This window comes from Eubalaena glacialis, chromosome 1 (assembly GCF_028564815.1).
Source record: "Eubalaena glacialis isolate mEubGla1 chromosome 1, mEubGla1.1.hap2.+ XY, whole genome shotgun sequence".
Classification (NCBI taxonomy): domain Eukaryota; kingdom Metazoa; phylum Chordata; class Mammalia; order Artiodactyla; family Balaenidae; genus Eubalaena; species Eubalaena glacialis.
Genome location: NC_083716.1, coordinates 18,222,603 through 18,248,918, shown reverse-complemented (window position 1 = coordinate 18,248,918; position 26,316 = coordinate 18,222,603). Strand labels below are relative to the sequence as shown.

The following is a 26,316-nucleotide window of genomic DNA, read 5'->3' as shown; positions in this document are numbered from 1 at the left end:
ACATTCAGTTTCCTCTTAGGGTCTTTAGGACCCCTACTACATGATCAGCATGGTGCCCGGCACACACGTTCATAAAAATACTATTACATTGTTGGTTTGCAAACTGGCCCCTGTACACAGAGGGCAAGGAGAGAACAGAGGAAGAGGCAGACTGTTCCAGATTGGTAGGTGGCAGGTTTAATAAGCAAGGGAACTTACCTACGAGGATTGTCTTGGGCGGTGCAAGACAGTAGATCTCTGCCCCCATCAGCTAGAATCTTAAAAGTCTATATAGAGGCCTTAACTGGGTTCAATCACGTATTCAGTCGAGCTGGTCTCGGCAACACCTTACTCTCTCAAGGCTGCATCCTTGAAATGGCTGCCAGCATGGGAATAGTAAGCAGCACGTACATTCCAAGGACAGAGGAGGGGGTGAGGAGCCTCCTGCTGCCCGGGTCTAACTCTCCAGTCAACCAATGGTCACTTCCTCTCCGTGATCCCCTCCAACACATATGCTAATCATTGCTGAATTCTGGCTCTGCATCATGACAAATCCACAGTAAGTGGCGACAAATTCTAGCCATCTTCAACCTCAAAAGCTTTCCTCCTGCTTAACTCTGTGCAAAGGGCACAGCGTAGGAGGGCTTCTGAGAAATCCTTCCAGCTGGATACGTCACCTTAGTGACATGGTTGCCCTCTGAATTGTACAAGGACACCCTTAACATGGATTTTTCAAGAGGAAATTAAGTGGAGTGAAGGGAAAGAATCCTTACGTCCTTTTCCCCCTGTCCTGATGAGACATACTGCTTTCTGCCTTATTCCTCTGTGCCTGTCGGTTGTTCCAGGACAAGGGCAGAATCTGCAAACCCAGAGAAAAGTATGTCACCACGATGGAGAGCAAATGTGCACTCTGCCTTGGCAGAAGCCTTCAGCAAACTGCTTCACCCCTGTTTCATCAGTGGTAAGATGGGGCTAATAGTATTGTACCTACCCCCGGAGGACTGAGGTGATGCATAGAAAGTTTAGTGCAGTGCCCAACTCTGTACCCACAAAGAGGTCCCAGCTACCAGCATGTCAAGCGCATTGTTTTGCTGGAGCCAATAGACTTCCTTCCAGTTTCACAACCTTATGTACCTATAATTTGCCACGTTCGACACCAAACACAAGGATGGTCCCTACTTCACTGGATGGGACTTGATCATTTTGCTTTCTTGTTCACCTTCCATTTGGCTGGTGGTCATTGAAGTGGGATTGAAGTGGGTGGGATTGAAGTGGGGTGGGATTGAGGGTCGAACGATGCTGCTTCTGTTCTAGATTCTATGGTCACTTACTGCGCAAGCACCGGTGATGTCCTCTTCTGTAAAACTTGGATGCCAAATACCAGGTGACTCCTAATTTCCTTTTCAGAGCTACATTTTCTTTCCTAAGTAGGAAATCGAGAAAACCAAATACCACACAGTTGCAACACTCTTAAGCTTACAAAACACTTCTGCATTCATTCCACCTTATTTCATCTTCAAAAATCCACTGTTGTCCCCATACAACACAGAGGACACCCATGTATGTTCACTGGGGTGAGGTGACCAGCTCAAAGTCTTCCAGCACGTGCACAAGAGCCAGACTCAATCTTAAGTTTTTTGCTCCCCAAACCCCATGCTCTGCTATATTCCTTTTCTTAAAAACAACAACAGATTTGAAAGGCTATATAAAATCCACACACAGAACACAACTTGGACGAGGCTTCCTTTTCCTAGATTTGAGGGCTGAGAAGCATCCAGATGCCAAGCTTTGTGGTACAAGTCACACAATGCAAGAGCTATGCTGGCATCTAGAGACGGCTAAGCAGTGGCCGTTGTGTGGACATCACAGATGCTGTGGACAATTAAGACAATGCCTTTCTATTTGTACATTAGAATTTTGCTAGTTAGGTGTGTACCAGACAGACTGTAAGGTGTTTAAAAGGGGCATAACTAGGACTACAATTAGCAAATATAGGACTAAACATTAAAAGACTAGACTTCAAAATTAATATCCACTTAAAAACGAGTGGTTGTAAAAGTTAGAATTTTGCCTTGATGAAGGGAAGGCAACGTTTGGCAGGAGCAAGAAAGTTGCTAATGCAAAGGAAAGAACGAATACGCCGAAGGGTGAGGGCATAGTCATGGCAACAACATCCCAGAAGAAATCAAAGGGGCTAAAGTACGAAGTTCAGATCGAGAAACTGGTGCAGAACAGGTGCGTTGATCCTGGGTGTTGATCAGGTTCACAGCCCTGTCACGCACTGTCATGCACCCAAAGGGCACGGATGGCATCACCAGGCACCTGTTTAACACCCTTTCCAGGGGGCACACTTTCGAGAGAAGGCTGCATTTGAGCAGTTTCAAAGCATCCAGAGAAAACTGTGCTCTAGTAAAATACTTGTCTTACTTGTCAAAAAAAGTAAACTAGTTTGAGCAACTATCATGAACTAGTGGGAAAAACCTAAGACTTTAGTGCATGCTTTTATAAACTTAAACATATTAAAATATATCAGAAGCACCACGTTTAAAGGAATATTTACAGAAACCCAAAGAATCTCTCTGTGATGTGAATATTTACTGAGAAGGGAAGTAGCCAAGCTGTAGATATCTACATCCCCAAACGCTTGATCAAATTTGAAGAGCTCTGGGTCAATAATAAAATCACGCACTGTAGGTTCACAAATTTATGTAAGATTATTTCTTATAAGCATTTTAATAAAGGCCTATGTGAAGTCAAACAAGAACCGTTCGTACAATGAATTACGTAGGGAACTTTTAACTACAAATGCAAGACATCAAGAATATATTCATTTTTTGGTTTATTAAAACAAAACTACACTTCTGTGCTTCTTACAATATACTGACAAGCATAAAAATCAATGCTTCCAAATAAGTTTCACTCACGGCGTCACATGGTACTTTATAATAAATCTTTTTATAACAATCTGACACTTCTCTGTACAACGGGCAAATAGTTTAACACCTTCCATCAAGGCTTTTCAGAACTTTAGATGTTTAGAAATAAAGTCAAAAGTCTCTTTCAAATTCAATCATTAGTTTTTATTAAGCTGAAATGCCAGATGCTAAGTCTCAAGTTCCTAAAATGTGTTTTAAAAAACAGATTTACATCCAAATTAAGTCTTATAAACCTCAGTGGTAAGTCCTATCATTTCTAAACACTAGAACTGTTTGTGGCTAAAAAGCTGCATTCGATTGTGCAATATTTTCTTCTAGGTTTGAATTAAAATCTTAATTTTTTTTATCCCAATTAATCCTGGTGTTAACTTTGCTACTTTCAGTGAAAAACCCAGATACATTAAGGGCTGGTCTTTCGTCAAAGAAAAGAGCTCTGACCACCTGTACTATAGTTTTCTGTGCTTATTGTCTCCAGGGGAGGAAATACACATCCATAAAAAGTAACATTTGATTATACAAAATGCATATGCAAATTCTGCCTCTGTACCACAGGGCAGTTACTGTTTTGACCCCTTACAGAACCACCTAACATAGTGTTTCCCAAAATGTTTTCTATGACCCTAAGGAGAGGTCCATAGGTGTCCCAAAGGGGAAAAAGGCCCTGGGATCACACAGACTGGGAAATGCTGGGTTAAACAGGCTTGGTACTGGCAGGCCCTGAGCCCTTACTGCACTCAAGTGCACTGTGAGTTTCTAGGAAAGAGGGTCCGTGTGCAAATTTATTTTACCAGCAACACTTTTTCTATATACAAAACACCTATGAAGATCTCACAGAGCGCTCACATACACGGAGAACTTTGGGAAATGCTTTTCCCCTTCGGATTGGAAATCCCACAATCTTACATTCATTGCAATCCCTGATGTTTTTCTCCACTCACTCTTGTGGCTTTGTGAGACTTAATAGATCTGAGAAGGAAGACTCACAGTACCAACTTACTAGTTCTACACACTTCATGCTAGTTCTTTCCCTTGGTTTTTCTTTAAATTTTGAGAGTGAAAATTCCTTCCCCTCTTTTGAATTTCTTAGGATTTTCTCATTTTGAAAGAGTGCAATTTCACATTGCTTATTATTGGGTCTTTTTGTTTGCTTTTTAACTTGAGTCACAGCTTGTCTTCCCCTGGAGGACATGCATTTCAGTTTTCTAGAAATGCAATAGAGTAAACTGTAGTAAATTATTTACAAGCACCTAGTTTGTGTCATCTTACATGAAAGACACTCGCTTTTGGAAAACAAGAATAAATCTTCTAGCAAAACAGTGCTATCTGGAAGCCTTACTGGGCTGATGGATGTTCGTTAGTAACGAGGCACTCAAGAATGAGCTGTGCTAAAGTTAACTCGAGGGTGAGCTTGTCTGGATGAGCAGAACTTTGGTTGAGATTTGTCTTCCTTAAAAAAGGTTTTCAAAGCACCAGTTAATTACAGAAAGCATGCATATTTATTCTCACAGTGAGTTAAGTGGCGAGAGAGCTAGCAAATCATATATTGCATTCCCCAAAGCATCTGAGTAGATTTCTAGAAAACAAACCAACTGAAAGGGAAAAATAAAGCCAGAGAAGCCATTGTTCCCTGCTTAGGCTGGTGCAGCAGTAGCTCTTAGCAGAAGTCACAGGCGGGGCAGCAGAATCCACTGGGAGGTCAGTCCCAACCTTGACTTAAAGGGTCTGAGTAATCCTTGGTCTATAATTTAGCGGATGAGTAAAAGAGACTAGTGAAATATTTGCTTGCCTAGACAAGGAACACACAAGGGGATAAACAAGCCTCCCTGGCTGTTCCCTCAAACACAGAGCTCCATCCTACTTAGGAAAATGGAATGCTACACGGGGAAGACCCCGCTCCACACCAGAGACGCTGCAACACTGACAACTGCTTAATGGTACGTGAACGCCTATAAAGAAAACATATATTTTAAACGTGGAATCTGAAAAGAGTGGAAGAAAATCACAAAAGCATGACATTATTGCTCTGAGTTTCAAAAGTTTCATACAATGTGAAATACCAATTAGTACCTTTCCCTCTTGCAACACACACAGAATATTCATGAGATATTATTAGTGTTTAAAATCCAAGCTGATGAAAGCACAAACTTAATTCTCAGTACTTTTCGATTAAATTCAAAGATTACCTGCAATATTCATCACGAAAAATTCCTATTCCACAATACCATGGAGAGAAGAGAAGGAACAGTAAGCTGTTAGAAAACGTTTAATATCACATGATTTTTAAGAAATCACTATAATTACCACAATTAGCTAACAATTATGATCCCTGCTCACAAAAAGGCACCTACATGTTATGAACAATTTTTCATAATTATTTGCCACTATGTGGCATCGGGGTTTAGGAAAATAACCCACACACATTTTTAAAGAACCGTGGTTTTTTTCTTCCTCAAAGCTAAAAAAATCTATAAATGCCTCCGACCATTTGCCAGTCCGCAGGGCTATCACATATACTGTCCAGGTTGTACTCTGCCCAACGTGAGTGGGTACCAGCCACCCAGAAGACGTGCAGTGCACGACCTGTCTGCATGGCATGAGAGGACTGGGTCAGTAGCCTGAAGCCAGGGCACTTTAACACAGGCTATCAGGCCAAGCTAATAAGTTAGTACAGTTGCTCTAAGAAACAGCTGTACCTGTGAGAGGCAGGTACTACCTGAGGGGTGGGAAGGGATACAGACATAAAATAGGAGTTGTTCCTAAATACTTGCTGGTCATTTAAAACTCAATGGCACTATTTCATATGAACAAACGTTTTCAAAGTCAGTTTTCTGGCCAGGTTTATCTTGAATTTCGCCAGCCAAATTTATCTCCTGGTGTTAGCTGTTTGGTCACATTATCTCTATTCCTGACTTAAACTAATATTGTGTCTTCACTTAGCTCTTAAAACACTTTCTGTATCTGACTGCAACAGACAGCACAGTGATACCTGGGTGTGATGTATATTAGCCCATTCATCTGTAAAGCACTTTAAGATGAAAAGTGTTCCCACTTAAAATTTAGCTACGATTGACAAAGATAAAAACAAAAAAACAAAAACAAACAAAAAAAATCCAGGGAATGGATGACGCAATTATTTTTAAAGGCAGCATTAACCATTAATCAGAAAATATACCAACAAATTACCTGACAGCATTAAGTATACTATACATGATTCAGTTCTAGAATCAACTACATTTTTGTGTCCATCACAGTAATTAGTCCTTAACAGTTATACTTAAAATGTAAATCTTTAATAAACTCCAAAATAATCGTTTGTGATTTCATTTTGTAATCTATTGATTATGAACTGTGAACGGAGGCTGAGGGCCCCCAAAGTGTGATCTGTAGGCGGCTATGTCATCTCAGAGTCCGATGATCACAGATCACGGAGGGGAGAAGGCACTTGTCTTCCAGGAGGTCACATCAGGACAGGTCAGGCCCGACCACACGATGGCACCTTCCACTCTCGAGCCACAGGCAGGAGCCTACAAGGGACTCATCCCACACTCGTCACTGGCCAGACATGCCAGGAGTTACCTACAGCACCACAAAACTCAGAATATATTCTAGGAGTTTTTGCCGGTTGCACTGAGGTAGAAAAGTGCTGCTGAGTTCTAAAACAGACACTCTCTTTTGTTTGGTCTCTTTGAAAACCTAGAGAGAAAGTTTAGATTAAATTAAGACAAACCAAAAAGGGTAGGGGGGGAATTTCTGTCACCAACCCTGCTCTGTGTCCTAGACCAGAAAATGCAGTAAGGCACGTAGAGCCATATGCGGGCTTTAAGTAAACATCCACGTAGGCGTGTGCGAGTGTGGGGTGGGGAGGTTATGGGGGCAGGTGTGGGGTTTTTGGGGTGGAGTTCAACCAGTGTACTGTATTTTTAAATTTATGTTGGAATAAAGTCATAAATATTCCCTTACAAAGACCACTAGTACCTTCATGGAACTCATGTCCCAAATGATATGTGAAGATAAGGGATACCTGAGGTTGCTTCTAGAAATATTGGTAAAAGCACAAGAAAATAACTGAAGGGACTTCCCTGGCGGTCCAGTGGTTAAGACTCCACACTCCCAATGCAGGGGGCATGGGTTCGAATCCCTGGTTGGGGAGCTAAGGCCCCGCATGCCGCACGGCGCAGCCAAGAAAAAAAAAAAGAAAATAACTGAAAATCATATGGCATAATTAACATCCCCACCAAAACTGTAGTAGAATCTTGAAACACACTGACACCTTCGTTTGGAATGAAGATGAAAACCAGGAAAATTCTGAAACATTCAAATAAATCTGTGCTGATGGGCCTCACCTTCAACGTGCCCCTTCTTCTCCCAATCCCCAGAAATGCCTGCATGATTAATCCAGCAGAAACTGCTCCTCCCAGGGTTCAGCCCAACACAAAGGTGCCTCACATAGACTAGATCTAAATAGAAAGAAGACAGACGTGAACACACTCTTTTATACCATAAGCAGGGGACACTCACCCCAATATCCTTAAATATTTTCACAGCATTCTTCACAAGACAATAGGTGGCACTCTCAGCTGTGGAGAAAGAAAAAGCCCCTGTCAAACGTTTAGGCCCAGCAACAACGTAAACCCCCAATATCCACAGTAAGAGCGCGGGAGGCTACGGAGAGGGTCAGAGCAAGTCCAAGGACTGGGTCAAGCTCCCTTTCGCTACTCGCAACCTGTGAGGCCTCAAAGGATTTGCCATTTCTTTAAACCTACTTTGTCATCTTTTAAGGAAAAAAGAGAAGGAGAGAGGGATAAGGAGAGAAAGAGGGAGGGAAGAACAGAGAGAAGAGGAAGGGAAAGAGAAATACCCAAAACATCCATCTTGAAGGATTTTTGTAAGACTCAAACAAGACAGTGTGTAGAAATTCTTTTAAACTACACAGTGATGCACACATGACTACTACACCGGTGGGACCAGAAAGAGCACAAGTCTAGAGGCTGGAAAAAAAGAATTCTAAACCCAGGTTGCCCTTTAACGAGCTATGTGATCTGGAATAATGTCCTCATCTATAAAGTGAGGTGATTCTAGCTCTAGATAGCAATCTAGAGATATATCTAGGGATATACCTACACATCTATCTATCTATCTATCTATCTATCTACAGAGAGATCTAGATACCTCTAGATAACTATAACTAGATATCTCCAGATAGATTACCTCTAGATCCCTCATGGCTCTAAAAATTATTGATTCAAAGTAGTTTCAGTCCTAAACCGTAACTGTATAAAATGCTACTCCCACCCCAGTCACACCTCTTCTGTAGCAGACAGTACCAAGTGCCGGCCAGTATGGGGGGCACATGAAACACCCACTGCTACTAGGAGTGCAAACTGGTTCAGCACTTAAGAACCGCTTGGCAGTACCCACTACAGCTGAACCCACCGCACCCTGTGACTAGGCAATTCTCCTATACAGCCCAGCATAAATGAGTCCCTGTGTTCACCCAAAGACACATTCAAACATGTCCACAGCAGCACTATTCAGAGTAGCTCTGAACTGCAACACCCAACTATCCATCAATGATGGATGTGAATAAATAAAATGTGGTAAATACTTATACAGTGGAATACTACAAAGCAACAAGAATAGACAAACAACTACATGCAACGACATGTATGAATCTCACTTACAAAGTTAAATGAAAAAAGCCAGACATAAGAATATCTATCTGTATCATTCAATTTATATGACACACGCAAACAGGTAGTAGTAGTAATCTATGGAGTTAGAGGTCAGGATAATTTTGCATTCTTTTTTCCAATTATCTACCATGAGCAGATTCCTATAATCGAAAAATGTGTAGCTTTTAAAAGAAGCCAAAATAGGGTCACACATACCATACACTGCAACACTTCTTTCTGTCCTGGTTATTAGGTATTTGTGCAGCTTCTGCAGATATTCCGGCTCTGGAACAGGACCACTGAAGTTGTGAATGAAGATGGCAGCAGAGCTGTAGGCCTCCAGCAAAGGCCCAAGGAGCCTCTGCAGGAAGGTGATGAACTGCTGGTGCTCCTTGGACTGGCTCACCTGGGAGGGCAAGGGCGGGAGACCCAGTCACTGGGGGACAAAGGAACCCCGTCGGAGCACCAGCGGCTCGAGAGGACGGCCTCTCACTGTCTCCACACAGAAGCAGCCCACTGCTCCGTGTGCACAGAACCGCCCCTGCAAATGACTGCTGGTTTTGAAATGCGCTCTTTACTGTAGTCACTGACATTCACAGTACTTGAGGTTTGCGTTCATTGAACAGCTGCCTAGGAGAAATTGTCATACTTGAATGACACAATTATGCCATACTGTCATCACTGAAAATAGCTGGTCCCGAGGCTGGACCCTCCAGACTTTGAAGCCTGGCTCGACGGTCACTCAAGTGCGCAAAAAGGCCACAGGCCGAGACCCCCGAGATCATCTCAGTCCCTCCCAGCCCTCACTGCCTGCCATCCCCACATGGCTTCGGGCCCACAGTCCGGCACAGCGGGGAATGGTGGTGGTGATGATGGGGTGCTTTGGGCAGTGGGCGCTCTCATTGCACCCCTCCCCAAAAACATGCACGTTCAGACGAGCCTCTCTGGAGTGTGGAAGCAAGATCACTGCCCCATCTCGAAACTAATAATACCCAACATGGAAAACCTCCAAAAGTCATTTGGACTCTCCTCTGTGTGTGTGTGTAAACTAGGGGTGTTATCCCACTGCAAAGAGAGTAATCCACTTAGGGTATTCAGAAAAGAAGGGTCATTATTACTAATTTCTAAAATTACAAATTAGACAAAATTGCTTTTTCTAAAGCAGGGACAATCTTTTAAAAATCAAATTTTCTCCTGTGATAGGATTTGGCTTAATTGAAGGCAAAGAGCTTGATGTAGGCAATTTGGGGAGAGACGGCCAGACTGAGCATGACTCACAGAGAGCAACCAGGCCGGTGGCAGCTGAGTATTAATTCTCTCCCATACCTGGTACGGTACCGCCTTGCTTCAGTGATGACTGAACAAAACCACCGCCTCTTTAGGAGTGAGTGCAGGTGTGGGTCAACAGGTTTGCACCTGTGCATTCTGATGAGAGGCTCATGAAAGGTATCATCTATGATGTTCATCTTCCTGAATTTTCAGACTCTTGTCTCTTTTTCCATTTATCTATACCCAAACTGAACAATTTAAGGTATTAATTCAGTTCAAACAGTTTCACTATCCTAACTGAGCAGAAAGCACCCCAGCTAGTTTGTGGGCGCACTGAATGTGAATTAGTCACCAGAGTCTCAGTTTATAAGAACCTCATAACTTGTGGCGACATAAGCCTCAACTCATCACTGTCATGTCCACCAGAATTCTTCACCCAAGTACCTTCAGGTAGCAATCTCGCTGCTCCTCACCAAAATCGCTGTCTTCGTCTTCTTCATCACTTCTCCAAGACAAAGGTTCAGGAAGCTTCTTGTCCCACTGCTGCTCAGCAAGACCAGGACTGATATCTTCCTGATCATCTGGCTATGCCAGGGAGATGACCGAGAGTAAATAAACATGCACAGGCACGCAAACACCTGCCCGGCTGGACCCCAGACAAAGCAGTCCTCTCTCATTCCCTCCCCTAATCTGCTCCGTTTAGCCATTCACAACATCAATCCACTGCCCTCTCCAAACTCAAAATCACTCGGAAGACAGCAGGGGAGGGAAAAAAGAAAGAGTGAGGGCGAAAGCTACCAGACAGATCAAATAAAATACCCTTCCCTCTCCTAAATTGGTACCTATTTTCCCAGGCCATACCCTCTATGCTAAAGGTGCCAAAATTGAAACAAAATCTCAAAAAAGAAAAATGCACATGTGCAAGCTACAAGCACACAGATATGCAGAAGAGCTAATCTTGGAAGGCAGACTTCTGGATGTCAGGGAATCAAGTCAAGACACGTCTTACACAACACCCATTACACAAAAGGAACCAAAATATTAAGCAGTCCCAAAAGACATTTATTCTCCCCATTCTTATTTTTCTCTTCATCTCATCTGGACTCGACTATATATCAAGCGGAATTATTGGTTCAGGTGGCTGGTAGGAAAGATAATGAAGAGCAAGAAACTAAATAAAGGCAAACAAAGGCAAGCATGTCCTCTTACCTCCGCCACTATAAGAATGCCATACTGGATAAACCTGCCTACTGTTTCATGGCAAATTTGGTAAAACGTCTGGCAGGGCTAAAAAGAAAAGGCATTTCAATGTAAATGTCACTGTCCTCCACTTATTTTTTTAAAGACAGAAAATAGCATACAAGGTAGCTGCTGAATACTTCCACAGCATCACCTGCCTCCCTCCACTGGGCAAGCCCTAAGAGTTCCGACGCCCACCCTCTTGATGAGTGCATGCCGTGGACAAAAGAAGAGACCTTGTAACCTGACTGGCAGAGCACCCAATGCAGCACCACCTGCAGAGGGGGCTCCTGAGCTGTGTCTCCCCCAGTGGAGCAAGGCCTTAGAAGGGCTGCTTGTCAGGACCCTACACCTGTTTCTTCCTTTATAAGACAATTTCTCTGCAAAAGCTATCTTACAGTAAATGTTGTACACAAAGGTGGTGGATGAGGAAACACAATATGTATTCAAATAACTCAAAAAAGACCCAAGTGAAAGACAAGGTCAAACTTGAGAGCCTTATCTACCCTGTCCCCTCCCACCCTGCCCCCAAGATTCATGCAAAACAGATTCCCCAACAGGACCACAAACGTAACATGTATAAAGAACGCTGTGGAGGAGAGCTGTACTCACAATACCTGTGCTCATAAATGTCCAAGGACACATTCATGTAAATGGAAAAGAACAGACTTCAAAATAAAATATAAATTCTATTTGTTGATGATTTTGAGGAAAAAAATCTCTCTACTGCTTAATATGCATGCCTCATTATAAATGTCTAGAAGTATTTAAATATAATATAAATGCTCATTAGTTCTGCTGGGCCTTACTTTCCCCATTTGTAAAGGAGAAGGGGTTGAGCAGATGAGTTTTAAGGCTGTTTCTGACTCTTATCTTCTACGGTTCTATCATCCACGAGTGGGCATGGTAATTATTTACAAACCCCTGACCCAGGGGCTTAAGCACAATAGGAGCTCAATAACTCTGGATCTGAGTGATAGAGAACGCTGAGCCATCTGTCCTATCACACCTCACAGCACGCGAAGGGTTCGCTGGAGCAGTGACCCCAATAGCAAACCAAGATAGCAACGACATAATGGTTTGGTGGTCACTGAGACCCAGGAGCAGGATAAAAGCTTCAACAATGGGCCAAAAACTCTCTAAAAGGAAAGCATTTTATGATTTCACAAAGATGCTCAAGAAAAAGAGAAGAGGCAACGCTAAAGAGTCTTCACTTACGAGAGAGATGGTGCCTTCGTTGGAGAGCAGATAGCACAGGCTGGCGGCCTTGCGCACCAGCTGCTCCTGGCTGATCAAGCTGGGAGACGCAGGCGCCCCCGGGCCCCTCTTCTTCAGAACTGCGTAAAGGCTGCAGGCTGAGAAAGTAAAAGCATCAGTGAAGCTGGCAGCCTTAGATCTCCAAGAAAAACTTCAACTGGCTCAGATTAGTTGGATTACCTCAATAGATTATTAATACATCAAAAACAATTATCTGCATTCACTAGAGAAATTTAAGTAAATCCCTTCAGAATTTACTTCTTGTGATTCCATGTGACCCCAACCCTATCAAACCTTCCTCAGAAGCTTCCATCCCGTCTGCTCTCTGTCTCCTCTGTTGCCTCCACTCACTTCACTGTCATATATGTCTCATCTCACTTAGATTTTCAGCTCATGAATAGCGAGACATCTTACCTCTCCTCCCTAGTAAAACGTGTAATACTATGCATACAGTAATCCAGTTACTACTTGTTGAACAGTAAATGTAAGAATAAGCTATAAACAGGGACATAGCAGATGACATTTTTATTTGAAAACTAAAACTATAGCAACACATTCCCACAAACAAGGGGCTATCATCCAAACTGAAGTAGACACCGCCATGTGCTTTTGGCCATTTACTTGCCACGAAAATATTTCAGGGCCCGACATACCTATGATGGCCTCCATGATAAAGACGTGGAGCAGCCCATTGCTGTAGAAGTTGAGTTCAAAGACTGACGGGACAGTTGTGCTCGGAGTAATAAAAAATTCATCGTTCCTGCTGGTGTGCGTGATTGTGATGCAATTTCCCAGCAGCTGTATGGCATGCATGACTACATCTTCTGAATTTCCTGAGAAACCCAGGTCAAAATCGCGAGCCAGGACTTCCTCCTTCATCACAAAGAAGTCCTCCACCAATGTGGAGAGATCAATTCCCTAGAGAAACAGACAGAAGTGGTCTCATGAGAACAGAAAACCTCCTTCCCAAAAGATGAAGAGACCGTTCCAAGGATGTTTTTTCTTGCCTTGGCTTTCCTGCAGCTCGCTGTTGGCACATATGGAAAAAGAGCCAAAACACCGCGTAAAGGAAGTCAGAAGACTGGTTAAAAAGCTGTCCCCCAGGAATGTCAAGATACTCCACATCCAGAGACTACTCTAGCCACAACACATGATACGAGCACGTAAGATCACAAAAGGGAGAAGCCACCATCTGAAAGTGAGAAGTACTTATTTTTTAGCAAGAATTTCCCTCATTCTAAATATTTATCTGACAAATATTTATTTGGTGTCTATATACTGGCACTATGTTTGGTGTTGAGAACATGACTGTGAGAGAGGCAGACAGACAGACAGACAGACACAGTATTTCCCATCACAGGGCTTAGACAAGTGTATTGTGGGAAGGCAGAGCGCAGGTCCAAAATACAAATCAAATAGCTTGGAAACCATTAGCTATCAGAATACTTTCCGCATGTTGATGAGATACGCCTTATTTATGTTAACTGCATTACTCAAAGAATGTTTTACTGTCATATAAAACAGTCTCTGAGGTTCTTTTATGTAGATTTCTTCCTCCACTTACACCTCCACAGGTGTAAGCACCTGTGGGCAGAGTCCTTAGCTTATTTTACTGTTTATCTCACAGGACTAGCTGGAAGGGGGCCAAATCTATCAGTGGACAAGTATCTGAAGAGCTGACAAAGCATTTTCATGCTTTCTATTGAACTCCAGGTGACACTGCAGACATACCTGCCTGTGTCTGTAGAGGAGCAGGCAGGCCACGATGTGTGTTGACATAATGGCACAGGACTTGCTAGCGGCTGGAAGGCAAACACAGATCTTTAGTTGCACTTTTTTTTAATATAGCTAAAACTTTTTTAAAGTACCTAAATCTTAATCAGGAGTATTTAAAATTATAAAAGTCCTCTGCCACATTTCCTATAACCGATTTACCAAAGGGAAGTTACAACATTATACCATGTTCTGGGCCAATGGAACCTCATTAGAGATCATTATTCATCACATAATAGAATTCAGCCTAAGACAGGTCCACCCTCAGTCCAAACCAATGGAAGTTAGTTACTCAGTGACCAAGAGACATCTTTATGGAAATACCAAGACCCAAAGTAGGAGCCTATTCTAAGAGCTCTACAGGATATCCTACTTTAGTGTTTCTTGACTTGTTCCTGGCCTCAGTCTACTATACCTGCAACTCTACTTCACTCCTCTTGCAGGTATTCACCACCACATTACAACAAAGTGGGGGGTGGGGGGGGTGGGGAGGGATGGGGACAGGTATTTAAAGTCAGAAATCTGGGCTCAAATCCTAACTTCTACACTAATTTCATGACTTGGGGGAAATGTCTTAAATTCCCAAGCCTCAGCTTCCCTTTGGTACAGTGAGCATCCTCCTGGTTCACTGAACTGTGTGAGCACGAAATGACTGACCTGGCACAGGACGCATAGTAATGGGTGCTCAATACGTTTTAATTTCCTCTTTTCAACCTGGCCCAGAGGCAGGTCAGAGGTAGGAAGGAAGGGGGCAGAAATACATTTGAGAATGGTTATAGTCCATAACTCAATATTCTAAATTTGTAGAAAATTATTAATCCTACGAATCAAATATGAGAACATCTATGGAATAATCTAAAATAAGACACCATCTGTGGGTTTTCTGAGATGATAATGAACTCATGAATACTTCATTCACAATTGATGTTGTCTCCAGTGTTTAAGAAACAAAAAAGTACCGAGTACCATATATATTTGGCCTTTAAAAAGAATATTTAAAAGTTTTTTTTTTAATTAAGTATTTGTGTTATAAATGGAAAATAGCACCATACAGAACGGTAAAAAATATTTTTATAGACTAGGCAGCAACACACCTGGTTATTTGGGTAGTGAGTTTTATCTTCATTTTACAACTCTTCAACATTTAAGGATGAATTATTTTTAGCATCCAGAATTTAAGCAAGGGAGAGACACAATCAAATGTGCTCCAGAAAGACTATCCTGGCCCAGCGTAAAGCGGGAGTAGAGGCAGCTAGAGTGAAAGGAGGGGGACGAGGTGAGGAAGCCTCCACACTGGTGTCAGCAGGAAATGCTGAGAGTCTGACCTCATGGCGGGGAGGCACAGGGAACGGGCGAGGAGATCGCGCCTGGGTGGTGCCCCAAGGGCCCCGCGCTGCTGCTGCTCTGCGACCTTAAAGCAGCCTCTACAACGTGACACCATGCTGCAATTCGGAACTTAAGGACAGCTAATTCTGCAGGTAACTCACTCCACTCTAAGTCACGCCCATTTGCATTATTTGTGTACAACTATCCCACTGAGAAGAGCATGCGTCTTTAAGTGCAGAACCGTTATGCAATTTGTATTCCCCACAGCTAAAACAAAAATTTACACATAATAGCCGCAAAATATTTGCCAAATAAAAATGATCATGGGGTCACAGGGGAAAGGGACATGCAACTGTAAACCTAGATGTTGCACCACAAGTTAGTTCAAAGAGACTAATTCATAAGCAAAAGAAGCAAAAAATCATTTTGGCAATTTTTTTAAATGCCTAAGAACTACCACATGAGTACCTGCTAATTATCAGGCACGGTGTGAGATGTTTCACTGGGTTACCTCAAATCCTCTCAGCACCACTTTCTTTCTAATAACTTACCTATCACCCCCTGTGTATTAGTACTAGAACCAGAAGTGGAATTTAACTTCGGCAGATTCCAAAACCTGTATGGTTCGTACTGCATCACACCGAATCTGAATTATGGAATTAAAGGCTGGAATTCTACTTACTGAAGAGAATGTGCTCAGCCAGATTTGCAATCAATCTTCTTCGGAAGGATTCATCTGTTGCATTTCTGGACTCGTTAATGGACGTGTCTGTACCTTCAGCAGCAGCATCATTGGGTCTAAAAAGTTTTTGTTTTTGTTTTTTTAATTAGACTTCTATAACCCCACTCTTTCACAAAGCATACTACATGGGCTTAAGATACAATGTATTAGACACTTTAAGTTTCTACATATTCTAAATTTAAGCCACAGATAGATTATTTCTATGGGTTGCTTTCCTCCATAATATACCTTATTATGTTTAATACACTCTCCTGACCAAAATGTGTTATTTAATTATGACTAAATAGTCTGTTGGTACATCATTTCCAGAACTCACCGGCAGAAAGAATGCATAAAGCAAGATGCCTCATTTTAAAACATTTTCAAAAATTCAATACTTGAACATATATTAAAGGAAGGGCTTAATATTCTATTTCTCTAAGTGACAATTCGATTTGAATTCTGGAAAATTCACATAGGAAAACTCTTTCATATGTTGCATGAACATGCAATATGCATAGCCTAAGTTACTACCAAAAAGAACATTTCAAACATTCAAAAACATAAATCAGATAAGAACTCTTACATGATTCACAAAATCAAAAAGATTTTATGATGCAAGTAATCAAAAACCTTCAAACTAATGTGGAAACACATAATTTCAAGATCCTTTATCAGACCAAGAGAAAAGTTACTCAAGTGAGGAAGTAAAAACAAGAACATGAATGTCCTTAATAAAGTTAACAAATTCTTCCACGCAATAGAAGAAATAACAGATATTTGATGGGTCAGTATAAAAAATTTCCATGAACCTTACCTTGAAGGAAGTATAGCTGGTAACAACGCTTGCTCCAGAGAAAGTGGAGAAGAAACAGGTTTCTGACTTTGGCTTTCTAAATATTCCTGGAAAAATAAAATAAAATATAATCATTTACTCCCACTGTCTCACTTCCATAAATATATATATAAAATATAATTTCACCTTCAAAAAGTAAACAGGGAGATGTTAATAAAATGAGCCACATTACATAACATGAGAAATACTTTCTATATCCTAAGCTGTCTTCAGAAGTGCAGAATAACTCATAGAATGTTGTCAAGCATGAAATCTAAGAAGAGAAACTCCAAAAAACAGGATGATGCTTAAGCAAAATCATTTAAAAATTAAGGGGAAAATTTAACTTTTCTCATATCTTCATGAAATTATTTGGCATTCCCAATATTAATATGATAAGTCATCAACCATACCTTCTAAACGAAATCTGACAACCTGAAGGTCACATTATACTCAAAAGAACCTCAATTCAAAAGCAAATCATAAACAAGAGAAGCTGTGCAATATTAACAACAACAACAAAACGTGATAAGAAATGACGAGGTCCCTAAAAGTCAAAAGCACTTAAGGCCAGAAAGCATGCATCTAGCATAGCAGTTTGACTCTTTCAAAGTAAAACCAAAAAGTGGAAGAGAAGGAGAAGCAGGACATCTCTGCACCTTATCTTTAGGTTCCCAACTCCCCATCCTTCCCTTCTCCTTTACCAATTTGAAAATCTTAAGAATTTAAAACTGCAGGACCTCAGGGACCCACCAGCCCCAGGCTTCTCCATGACGATGGCACTATTCCTCTGAATATGTAGGTATTAGACTCCACTCAGTAGAATACAGCATCACCTAGACTATCAATGTTACCCAGCTGCGAGATACATTTTGAAAAATTTCTCTTAAGGGCAATTTTAAAACATAATATAAAATACTGATATAGATAAAGTAACACGCAAAATTCTCATAAAAATAGCAATACATTTTGAGATTGATATCTCCCAAACATAGACATTTAGGCTCCTTTGTCAACAGGCACATATCAGTGGAATAATTTAGGAAACACTATCCTTGTCAGAGTCTCCGTTCTATAAGAGAAGAAAGTGAGGCCCCAACTCACATGGAGAGGAGGCATCAGAGGCCGGACTAGAGCCCAGATCTTGTGACACTGAGCTACACCAAGGCTGACACAGCTTCATTTCAACAGACACTCACCTTTAAGGAAAATGGTTGTGCAAAATCCACTCTGACACATCCATAGTTTTTTCGTAACATTCTGATAACGCCTCTTGCTACGCTCCAGAGGCTCTCATTCTTCTTAGGTTTTCCCTAATTTGCAATTTTGAAAGAATAGCATGGTAAGAAAGAAAGCTAACAAATATACAAACATCATTATCCAAAGAATAAAGTTTATCAATTTTTTTATGGAAACCGATGGTTTGTCTGGAAAAAGATAATAACGAATGAAGGAAAATAAGTATTCATTGACTGAGACCTGTCAGAAAATGTTTAGCACTCAAAGATGCTAAAAGATGTAATCACGTCACTGGGGAGGTAATTTGGCCAATGAAAAAGGAAACATTTAACACAACTTCATTTAGTGCATTGTTTACATCATTCACAAAAATAGAACTGCAAACTACTGAAGGACAAAAATGATGTAACAGCCTGAAAAACTGTTTTGCAGTTCTCAGATAAAAATAAGATGTCAGAGAGGCCACCTTATTGTGGTCTGATGATCACGATGGTCCAAATATGTAACATTAGGCAACCAAATGCCAAATTCAGCCCCAGAGTGGCCTTTGAGCCAATTATTCATTCAGTAAGTGTTTCCTGAATATTTAACATGCATAAGGCACAATGTCAGCTGTATAAGGGACACAGGACTCAGATATGATGTCATGAGACGCAGTCAGGGTGAGTGGAGCATATGTTCAGAATTGACACAGGCAACACAAGGAGGGGTCTCACAAGAGATAATAATAATAATCCAGGTCTATCACTCTATTTCTAAAGCCTCCAATTATTAGGAGTCCTTGAGCTTCTGATATGCTTTGGGCAGTAAGCTTGAAACAAGTACCATGACTAAGACTTCCACACTAAATAAGAACAAAACTAAATTCCTCTGGAACTTGCACACTGCTGGGAGGAACAGTAAGTTGGTAAAACCATTTTGGAGAACTGTTTGGCAGCATCTACAAAGCTGAACATACATATACCTTATGATCCAATGATTCCACTCCCAGGCATATACCCAACAAAATGCATACATATGGTCATCAAGAGAAATGTACAAGAATGATCACAGCTGAAACCAGGAAACCAAACTTTTTTTCCAACAGTGGAATAGACAAATTGTATACTCATACACTGCAATACTGTACAGCTATGACAATGAACAAATTGTAACTACCTGTAACAACAAACAGGTGTTGCTTGAGCAAAGGAAACCAGAGATAAAAAGTCCACACACTACATTATTCCATTTATATAATGTTCAAAAATGGGCAAACTAATCTATTCGGTAAGAAGTCAAGATAGGTGGTTACCCTTGAGGGGAAAACAATGAGAGAGGGATAAGGGAGGTTTCTAGGGTCCTTGACCTGGGTCCTGGTTATGTAGGTGTATTCATTTTGTGCTAATTCAAGCTACATGCGTATGATGGGTGCATTCTTCTGTAACTATTTACTTCAGTAAAAAAGTTCACTAAAAAAATTAGTGCAGGCTCAAAATTAGTTTGTAGTTGCTTTGCCAACATGATCCCACCAGTTCGTTAGGTTTAACTTAAACTCTACACATAAGCAACAAGCCCCGGGGAGACCGAGCCACGTATACCCTCCCCAGGGCAGAGGTGGCAACTCAGTACCAAGTATTCTTCCACTTCCCGACCCCATGACCAAGGCATGATTAATCTAATCATGCCACTTCCTCCAAATGCAGGAAATTACCACATCAGCACTACCCATCAGGCTGCCATAGGGGATGAAAGCCCACCCTACCACGTTTCCTACAGTGTTATAAAATTAGAGAGTAACAAAAATATTCTTAATTCTAAAAGCACTTATCTAAAAGCAAAAGACTGGAAAAGCAAAGATGACTTTTGTGCAGGTGGTCCTCTTACCAGTTGTTCACCATTGTAATGACCCTCAATAATACGGTCGTAGGAGATCCCAACAGGTATTATCAAGATGTCTGGGATGGTATTGGTAGACAGAGTATCTACTACAACTGACAAAAGTCCAGCCCGAGCACAGGAGATTTTTCCACTCCTAGAGCGTGTGCCTTCCAGAAAAATCTCCAAGAACTGCTGCTGTCGAAGTAGTTCAACTATATGCTGGAATATAAGGAGAAAGTAAAACATGAACTCATGAACTCAAGATCACCCAACTTAGAATAAGCTCAGCAAAGTTAAACCTAAAAAAAAAAAAAAAAAAAAAACCTATAACTTCTGACAAAGTATTTTGCTCACGCGGATAATATCAAAAGAGCTTCTCCAATGTTATATTTTGGTGATAACAAAAAGTAATCATCAAACCCATATCCAAGCAATAATCACTGAAATAATTACTCAGACATTTTTAAAAAATCTCAATCAAGTCTCATTTTCTTCTACTGTGATAGCTACCATAACGACTTTAAGAATAATTAGAGATCACACGTACCCCGTGGAGCAAAGCTCTATAGAGAATATCTTTCCGTCCATCTGGCGTCTCATCTAGCCTCCGTCGTATGAAAAAGCCCCCAAGCTTATGGATCAGGGTACTATAAATTTAAGAACGCATTAATTTTTTAAAAAGAAAAATTTAAAAAGAGTACTCAAATTCCAAGTTATTCGAAACGTGTCATTTGGATATAAACCTCATGTGTTGTTTGAGTTGCTGATTGTGAAAATGTGGACATTTTTCCATTTTCCATATATTGACGTGTTTCAGTCATTTACATTATTCATTAGCCTTCAGAATATCACTGTGTATAATGAAGCTCTGTTACATCTGTTCTAAGCCAAAAGGAGTTTACATGATATATTACCCCGCAAAGGTGCTGGTACAGACTTTAAGAGGATTATAAAATACTGCTAAATTTTAAAACCCTGTCCAGGGTCTCAAGACACTGACCTTTAGACATCCCAAAATTTTCCTATGGCACATTTACTACAAGATGAATGTGATGTTACAAAAGCTCCTTTGGGGAAACCTTCTCAAATAAGTATTTCTTAGAGAGTATCCCAGTAAGACAAGGGTAACTTTATCAAACTGGAACCAAGCATAACCATCCTCCCAAAACATGAAACCAAAATTTGCTTCATTTACCCATACATAGAATAAAACAATTCGCACAACCCCACATCTCTGTCTACAGCACTGATGAATTATTTTGATATGAGGTTGAAACTTTCCAAAACTTAAGTCAACCTTTCCAAACTCAGAGCCTCCTCCTATTCTGTTCAAACAGAGTGATATTAATAAAAATATTAATATATAGTTTTGGAATCTTCTACAGTCAGCATAAGGAGGCCACAGTAAGATATATCCAGAACTTAATGTCACTCTTTGAAAGTAAAACTCTGCAGAATAAATTCTTAATAAATGAGATGAACCATCCACCAAAATAAGCCCCCTTGAAAAGTGGTTTGTGAATGTACAGACTGGCATGTAACAAAAGAACACTGCAAATAAACTGGCCAGGTTATCTAGAGTCTGTCACGTCTGAAGGAATGATAAGCTGAGCAATGACTGGCATAGAGGTCGTGAAAAGGGAAGTTGGATTATGAGAAATTATCAATGTTTATTAAGTACTTCCCCAGAGATCCACCTTGAGAACCAATCCAACCTGGAGGGAATGAGTACATGAGTTGTTCTGATTACAGAAGAGGCAAACTATTATGGGGCAAGGCTTCTCTAAGAGCCCAGCTGGAACAGTCCTCTTCACGCCTAAGCACCTTTCTGATGACTTTCTAATTCAACTTTCCAGGGTCCTTGACACTGGGAAGAGGTACCCATGAGAGAAAACACAGATATTCTGATACTTGGAAAAGCATGTCTGCCCTGTAGGGTCATATCACACTGGATTAGAGCTAGCTGTTTGCCTACATTCCCCATTATTTTATGAGCTATTTGAAAGTAAGGACTATGTATCTTGTTCTCCCTTGTCTAGAGCACATTTGGGTAAGTACTGGCTTACTGCATGAATGAATGGCTTCTCTCAGTCATTCACATGCGTCACATTAGCTACAGAACTCTGAGCCAAGGGATTAGGAAGGAGCTCCTTGGACCGTGAGGCTGAGGATCAGATTTCATGGCATGCAAAGCAGTGACTGCCCCCTTGTGAAGCGCCACCTGCACAACCTGCTTCCCTTCCGGTCCCTCCACATTCATCCTCCTCGTGCTCTCTACTACTCACAGAGCTGACCTTAGAGATGCTTTGTACTTTGAAGTATGAAACTAAATACTTTTCAAATCTGTGACCTCTTCTCCAAGAGCACTATTATACTTTTAGTTAAGCCTTCATTATCTTTTGTCTGAACTACTGCAATAGAGTCAGAATTGATCTAACTCCCTCTAATCCGGAATGACTTTTCAAAATGCGAATCTGAACGTATCATTTCTCAAGTATGGGATACACTCTAAACTCTTGGCTTAGAAATTGTTTTGACCTAACTCTCACTACCTATGCAGTCACCACCTCCAGCCTCTTGATCCCTCCTAACGCACCCTACATTCTAACCCTACAGTCTAAGAATTGTCTGCTGTTTCATGACTATATCATGCTTTTAAATCACTCTGCCTTTTCACATACTATTCTCTCTGAATGGAATGCACTGCATTCCCCTGAAAACCTCTAAAACATACCTTTTATGTTATACTGTAATTATTATGTTTCTAGCTCTACTAAATTATGAGGTCAAAGTAACAGGTATGGTTCTTTCTTACCTTTATACCATTACCACCTGCCTACCACCACCCTGACCCCACCTGTGCACTGCCAAGTCAGATACAGTAATTTGCTATCTTCTCTTTCTAATTGCCTTTTATATGTTTGATAAACACTGCTAAGTTTAGCTATTCACAGTTCACCAAATATCCCATATAAAACACAGAAATAATGATGATAGTCTTTTTTTGTTTTATTTTTTTTTTTATTGGAGTATGGTTGCTTTACAATGTTGTGTTAGTCTCTGCTGTACAGCAGGGTGAATCAGCCACATGTATAAATATATCCCCTTTGTATTTCCTTCCCATTTAGGTCACCGCAGAGCACTGGGTAGCGTTCCCTGTGCTATACAGTCAGTTCTCATTAGTTATCTATTTTATACATAGTAGTGTATATATGTCAATCCCAATCTCCCAATCCATCCCACCCACCCCTTCCCCCGTTTGTTCTCTACCTCTGTGTCTCTATTTCTGCTTTGCAAATAAGTTCAAATGATGATGGTCTTAATGCTGTTTTGTACTTTCCAAATTTTCTGCAATAAGCATGCATTACTTTTATAACAAAAATAAAAAAGCTAATGTCCTCATTACAATAAACGTATCAAAAGGTACAATAAAAAAAGAAAAATTCAAAATATAATCTTCATACCTTAACTTTCAAAATAAGCTGATCTTACCTGAAGATGGGGATGTTGAGATTATTGCCTGAAGCAATGTATGGCGCTTTGATGTTATGGCAGAAGAGAATGAAAGTGAGCAGGAGATAGTCAATATGTGATCTATGAACTGGTAGAAATAAAAGTGGCAAATTCATCTAGCGAAAGGAAAAACACCAAATTTAAAATTCAGATGGAAAGTTCAATTACAGTTTGCAACTTCACATTTGGTTAAAGTCATTCAAACACGAGCTACTTAGTGACTCATTCTTTAAAAACACTTTTCCGTAATAAGAACTTCTTTCAATTTAATATCATCTAGCTAAAAACAACTACAACAACATAAAAGAATCAGGGAAGGAGGAGAACAATCAAGAGTTCAAGTCGACTATGTATCTTCTGAGAGGAAGCCCTAATCATATAAAAAGAACATAGTTTTTGGACACAAGCTTGGTTTGGTTTGAAATCCTGGGCAAGTGACTTACTGGCTGTGACTTGGGACAATTTCTTAATCTATATGTGCCTTTATTTCCTCATTTATAAAATAAGGATTGTTCTCCCTGATTTTCAGAGTTATTGCAAGATAACTTACAGAAGGAATCCTGCATATTGCTGGAAGGTGCTCCTTTACCCCACTTATCCCCCACAAATGCATAACTACTGTAGTTATCTCACACGGGGGAAAATCTTGCAAATGTGTAGGAATGCACAACAGTATACAAGAAAACATTTCAAAAAGAACTCAAAAATCACTCTGCAAATGTGGAGAATATAGAATGACAGATTCACAGAATTCTTGCCTCAGTTGCAGCTTTAACCATCTCAAGTTGACCCTTGTGAATTTGAATATTCCAAAAGAAGCTGTTGAACAGTTTTAGCAGCACCCATCCGGTCAGTCTGAAAGGAAGTTAAAAAAATCTTTTAATGTATATACATATATTTATATATATAAACATATATATTTGACATTTGTCTACCTAAAGTTTTGAACCTACAACGTGAGAGTGATTGTAATTGACTTCATGTTATGAGCACGTGTGCATGTATGTGTGTATATGTACATCTGAATTGTGAACTTAAATAACTGACTTTACACATATACTACTTATAGAAGCATCCACTTATTATGTACTAAGATCTTACACTTCACTCTAATTGTACATTTTATACTTCAGAAGCTAATGATCAAGCAAATATTTAGGTGAGTAGAGTGATCCCTCTCCTGCATACAAATCACTCCAAGACATGGGCATGTGCAGATTCATAAAGAAAAAAAGAGAGAGGGCCCAAATAAATAAAATCAGAAATGAAAAAGGAGAAGTTACAACCAATACTACAGAAATACAAAGGTTCATACAAGAGTACTACAAACAATTATATGCAAATAAAATGGATAACCTACAAGAAATGGACAAATTCCTAGAAATGTACAATCTCCCAAGACTGAACCAGGAAGAAATAGAAAATATGAACAGACCAATTACCAGTAATGAAACTGAGTCAGTAATAAAAAAAAAAGAAACTCCTAGCAAGCAAAAGTCCAGAACCAGATGGCTTCACAGGTGAACGCTACCAAATATTTGGAGAACAGTTAACACATATCTTCTCAAACCATTCCAAAAAATTGCAGAGGAGGGAACACTTCTGCATTCTGCTCATCCTATGAGGCCAGCATCACCCTGATAGCAAAACCAAAGACATCACAGAAAAAGAAAATCACAGGCCAGTATCACTGTTGAACATAGATGCAAAAATCCTCAACAAAATATTAGCAAACCAAATTCAACAATACAGTACATTAAAAGTATCACGCACCATGATCAAGTGGAATTTATCCCAGGATGCAAAGATGGTTCAATATCCGCAAATCAATCAATGTGATACATCACATTAACAAACTGAAGAATAAAAATCATATGATCCTCTCAAAAGATGCAGGAAAAGCTCTTGACAAAATCCAACATCCATTTATGATTAAAAACTCTCAACAAAGTGAATATAGAGGGAACATACCTAAACAAGAAAGGCGATAAATGACAAACCCACAGCTAACATCAGACTCAATGGTGAAAAGCTAAAAGCATTTCCTCTAAGATCAGGAACATGTCAAGGATGCCCTTTCTTGCAACTTTTATTAAACACAGAATTGAAAGTCCTAACCACAGCAAACAGACAAGAAAAAGAAATAAAAGAAATCCAAAGTGGAAAGGAAAAAGTGAAACTGTCACTGTATGTACATGATATGATACTATACTTAGAAAATCCTAGAGGCCATCAAAAACTACTAGAACTCATCAATGAATTTGGTAAAGTTGCAAGATACAAAATTAATATACAGAAATCAGATGCATTTCTATACACTAACAATGAACTATCTGAAGGGAAATTAAGAAAAGAATCTCATTTACAAATGCATCGAAATGAATAAAATACCTAGGAATGAATCTAAATAAGCAAGTAAAATACCTGTACTTGGAAAAATGTAAGACACTCATGAAAGAAATTGAAGATGACACAAGCAGATGGAAGGATATACTGTGTTCATGGACTGGAAGAATTAATATTGTTAAAATGACCATATACCCAAGGTAATCTACAGATTCAACGTAATCCCTATAAAATACCAATGGCATTTTTCACAGAACTAGAATAAATAATTCTAAAATGTGTATGGAAACACAAGACCCCAAATAGCCAAAACAATCTTAAGAAGAACAATGGTGGAGGTATCACGCTCCC

General features: G+C 40.2%; 1 protein-coding gene across 1 annotated transcript in view; it reads right to left on the bottom strand.

The window, feature by feature from the left end:
- Positions 1-5,176: 5,176 nt before the first annotated feature.
- Positions 5,177-26,316, bottom strand: part of GPAM (glycerol-3-phosphate acyltransferase, mitochondrial) — a 39,295-nt gene continuing 18,155 nt past the window's right edge. Inside the window, exons 8-22 of the mRNA XM_061193368.1 lie at positions 24,378-24,474; positions 23,599-23,735; positions 20,654-20,753; positions 20,113-20,325; positions 18,207-18,320; positions 16,990-17,075; positions 16,134-16,249; positions 14,084-14,154; positions 13,006-13,270; positions 12,314-12,450; positions 11,066-11,143; positions 10,301-10,441; positions 8,804-8,993; positions 7,434-7,492; positions 5,177-6,608 (exon numbers count right to left, since the gene is read on the bottom strand). Of these exons, the coding sequence (XP_061049351.1) occupies positions 6,492-6,608; positions 7,434-7,492; positions 8,804-8,993; positions 10,301-10,441; positions 11,066-11,143; positions 12,314-12,450; positions 13,006-13,270; positions 14,084-14,154; positions 16,134-16,249; positions 16,990-17,075; positions 18,207-18,320; positions 20,113-20,325; positions 20,654-20,753; positions 23,599-23,735; positions 24,378-24,474 (1,921 nt within the window). The 3' untranslated portion in view covers positions 5,177-6,491. The remainder of the gene's footprint in view (positions 6,609-7,433; positions 7,493-8,803; positions 8,994-10,300; positions 10,442-11,065; positions 11,144-12,313; positions 12,451-13,005; positions 13,271-14,083; positions 14,155-16,133; positions 16,250-16,989; positions 17,076-18,206; positions 18,321-20,112; positions 20,326-20,653; positions 20,754-23,598; positions 23,736-24,377; positions 24,475-26,316) is intronic.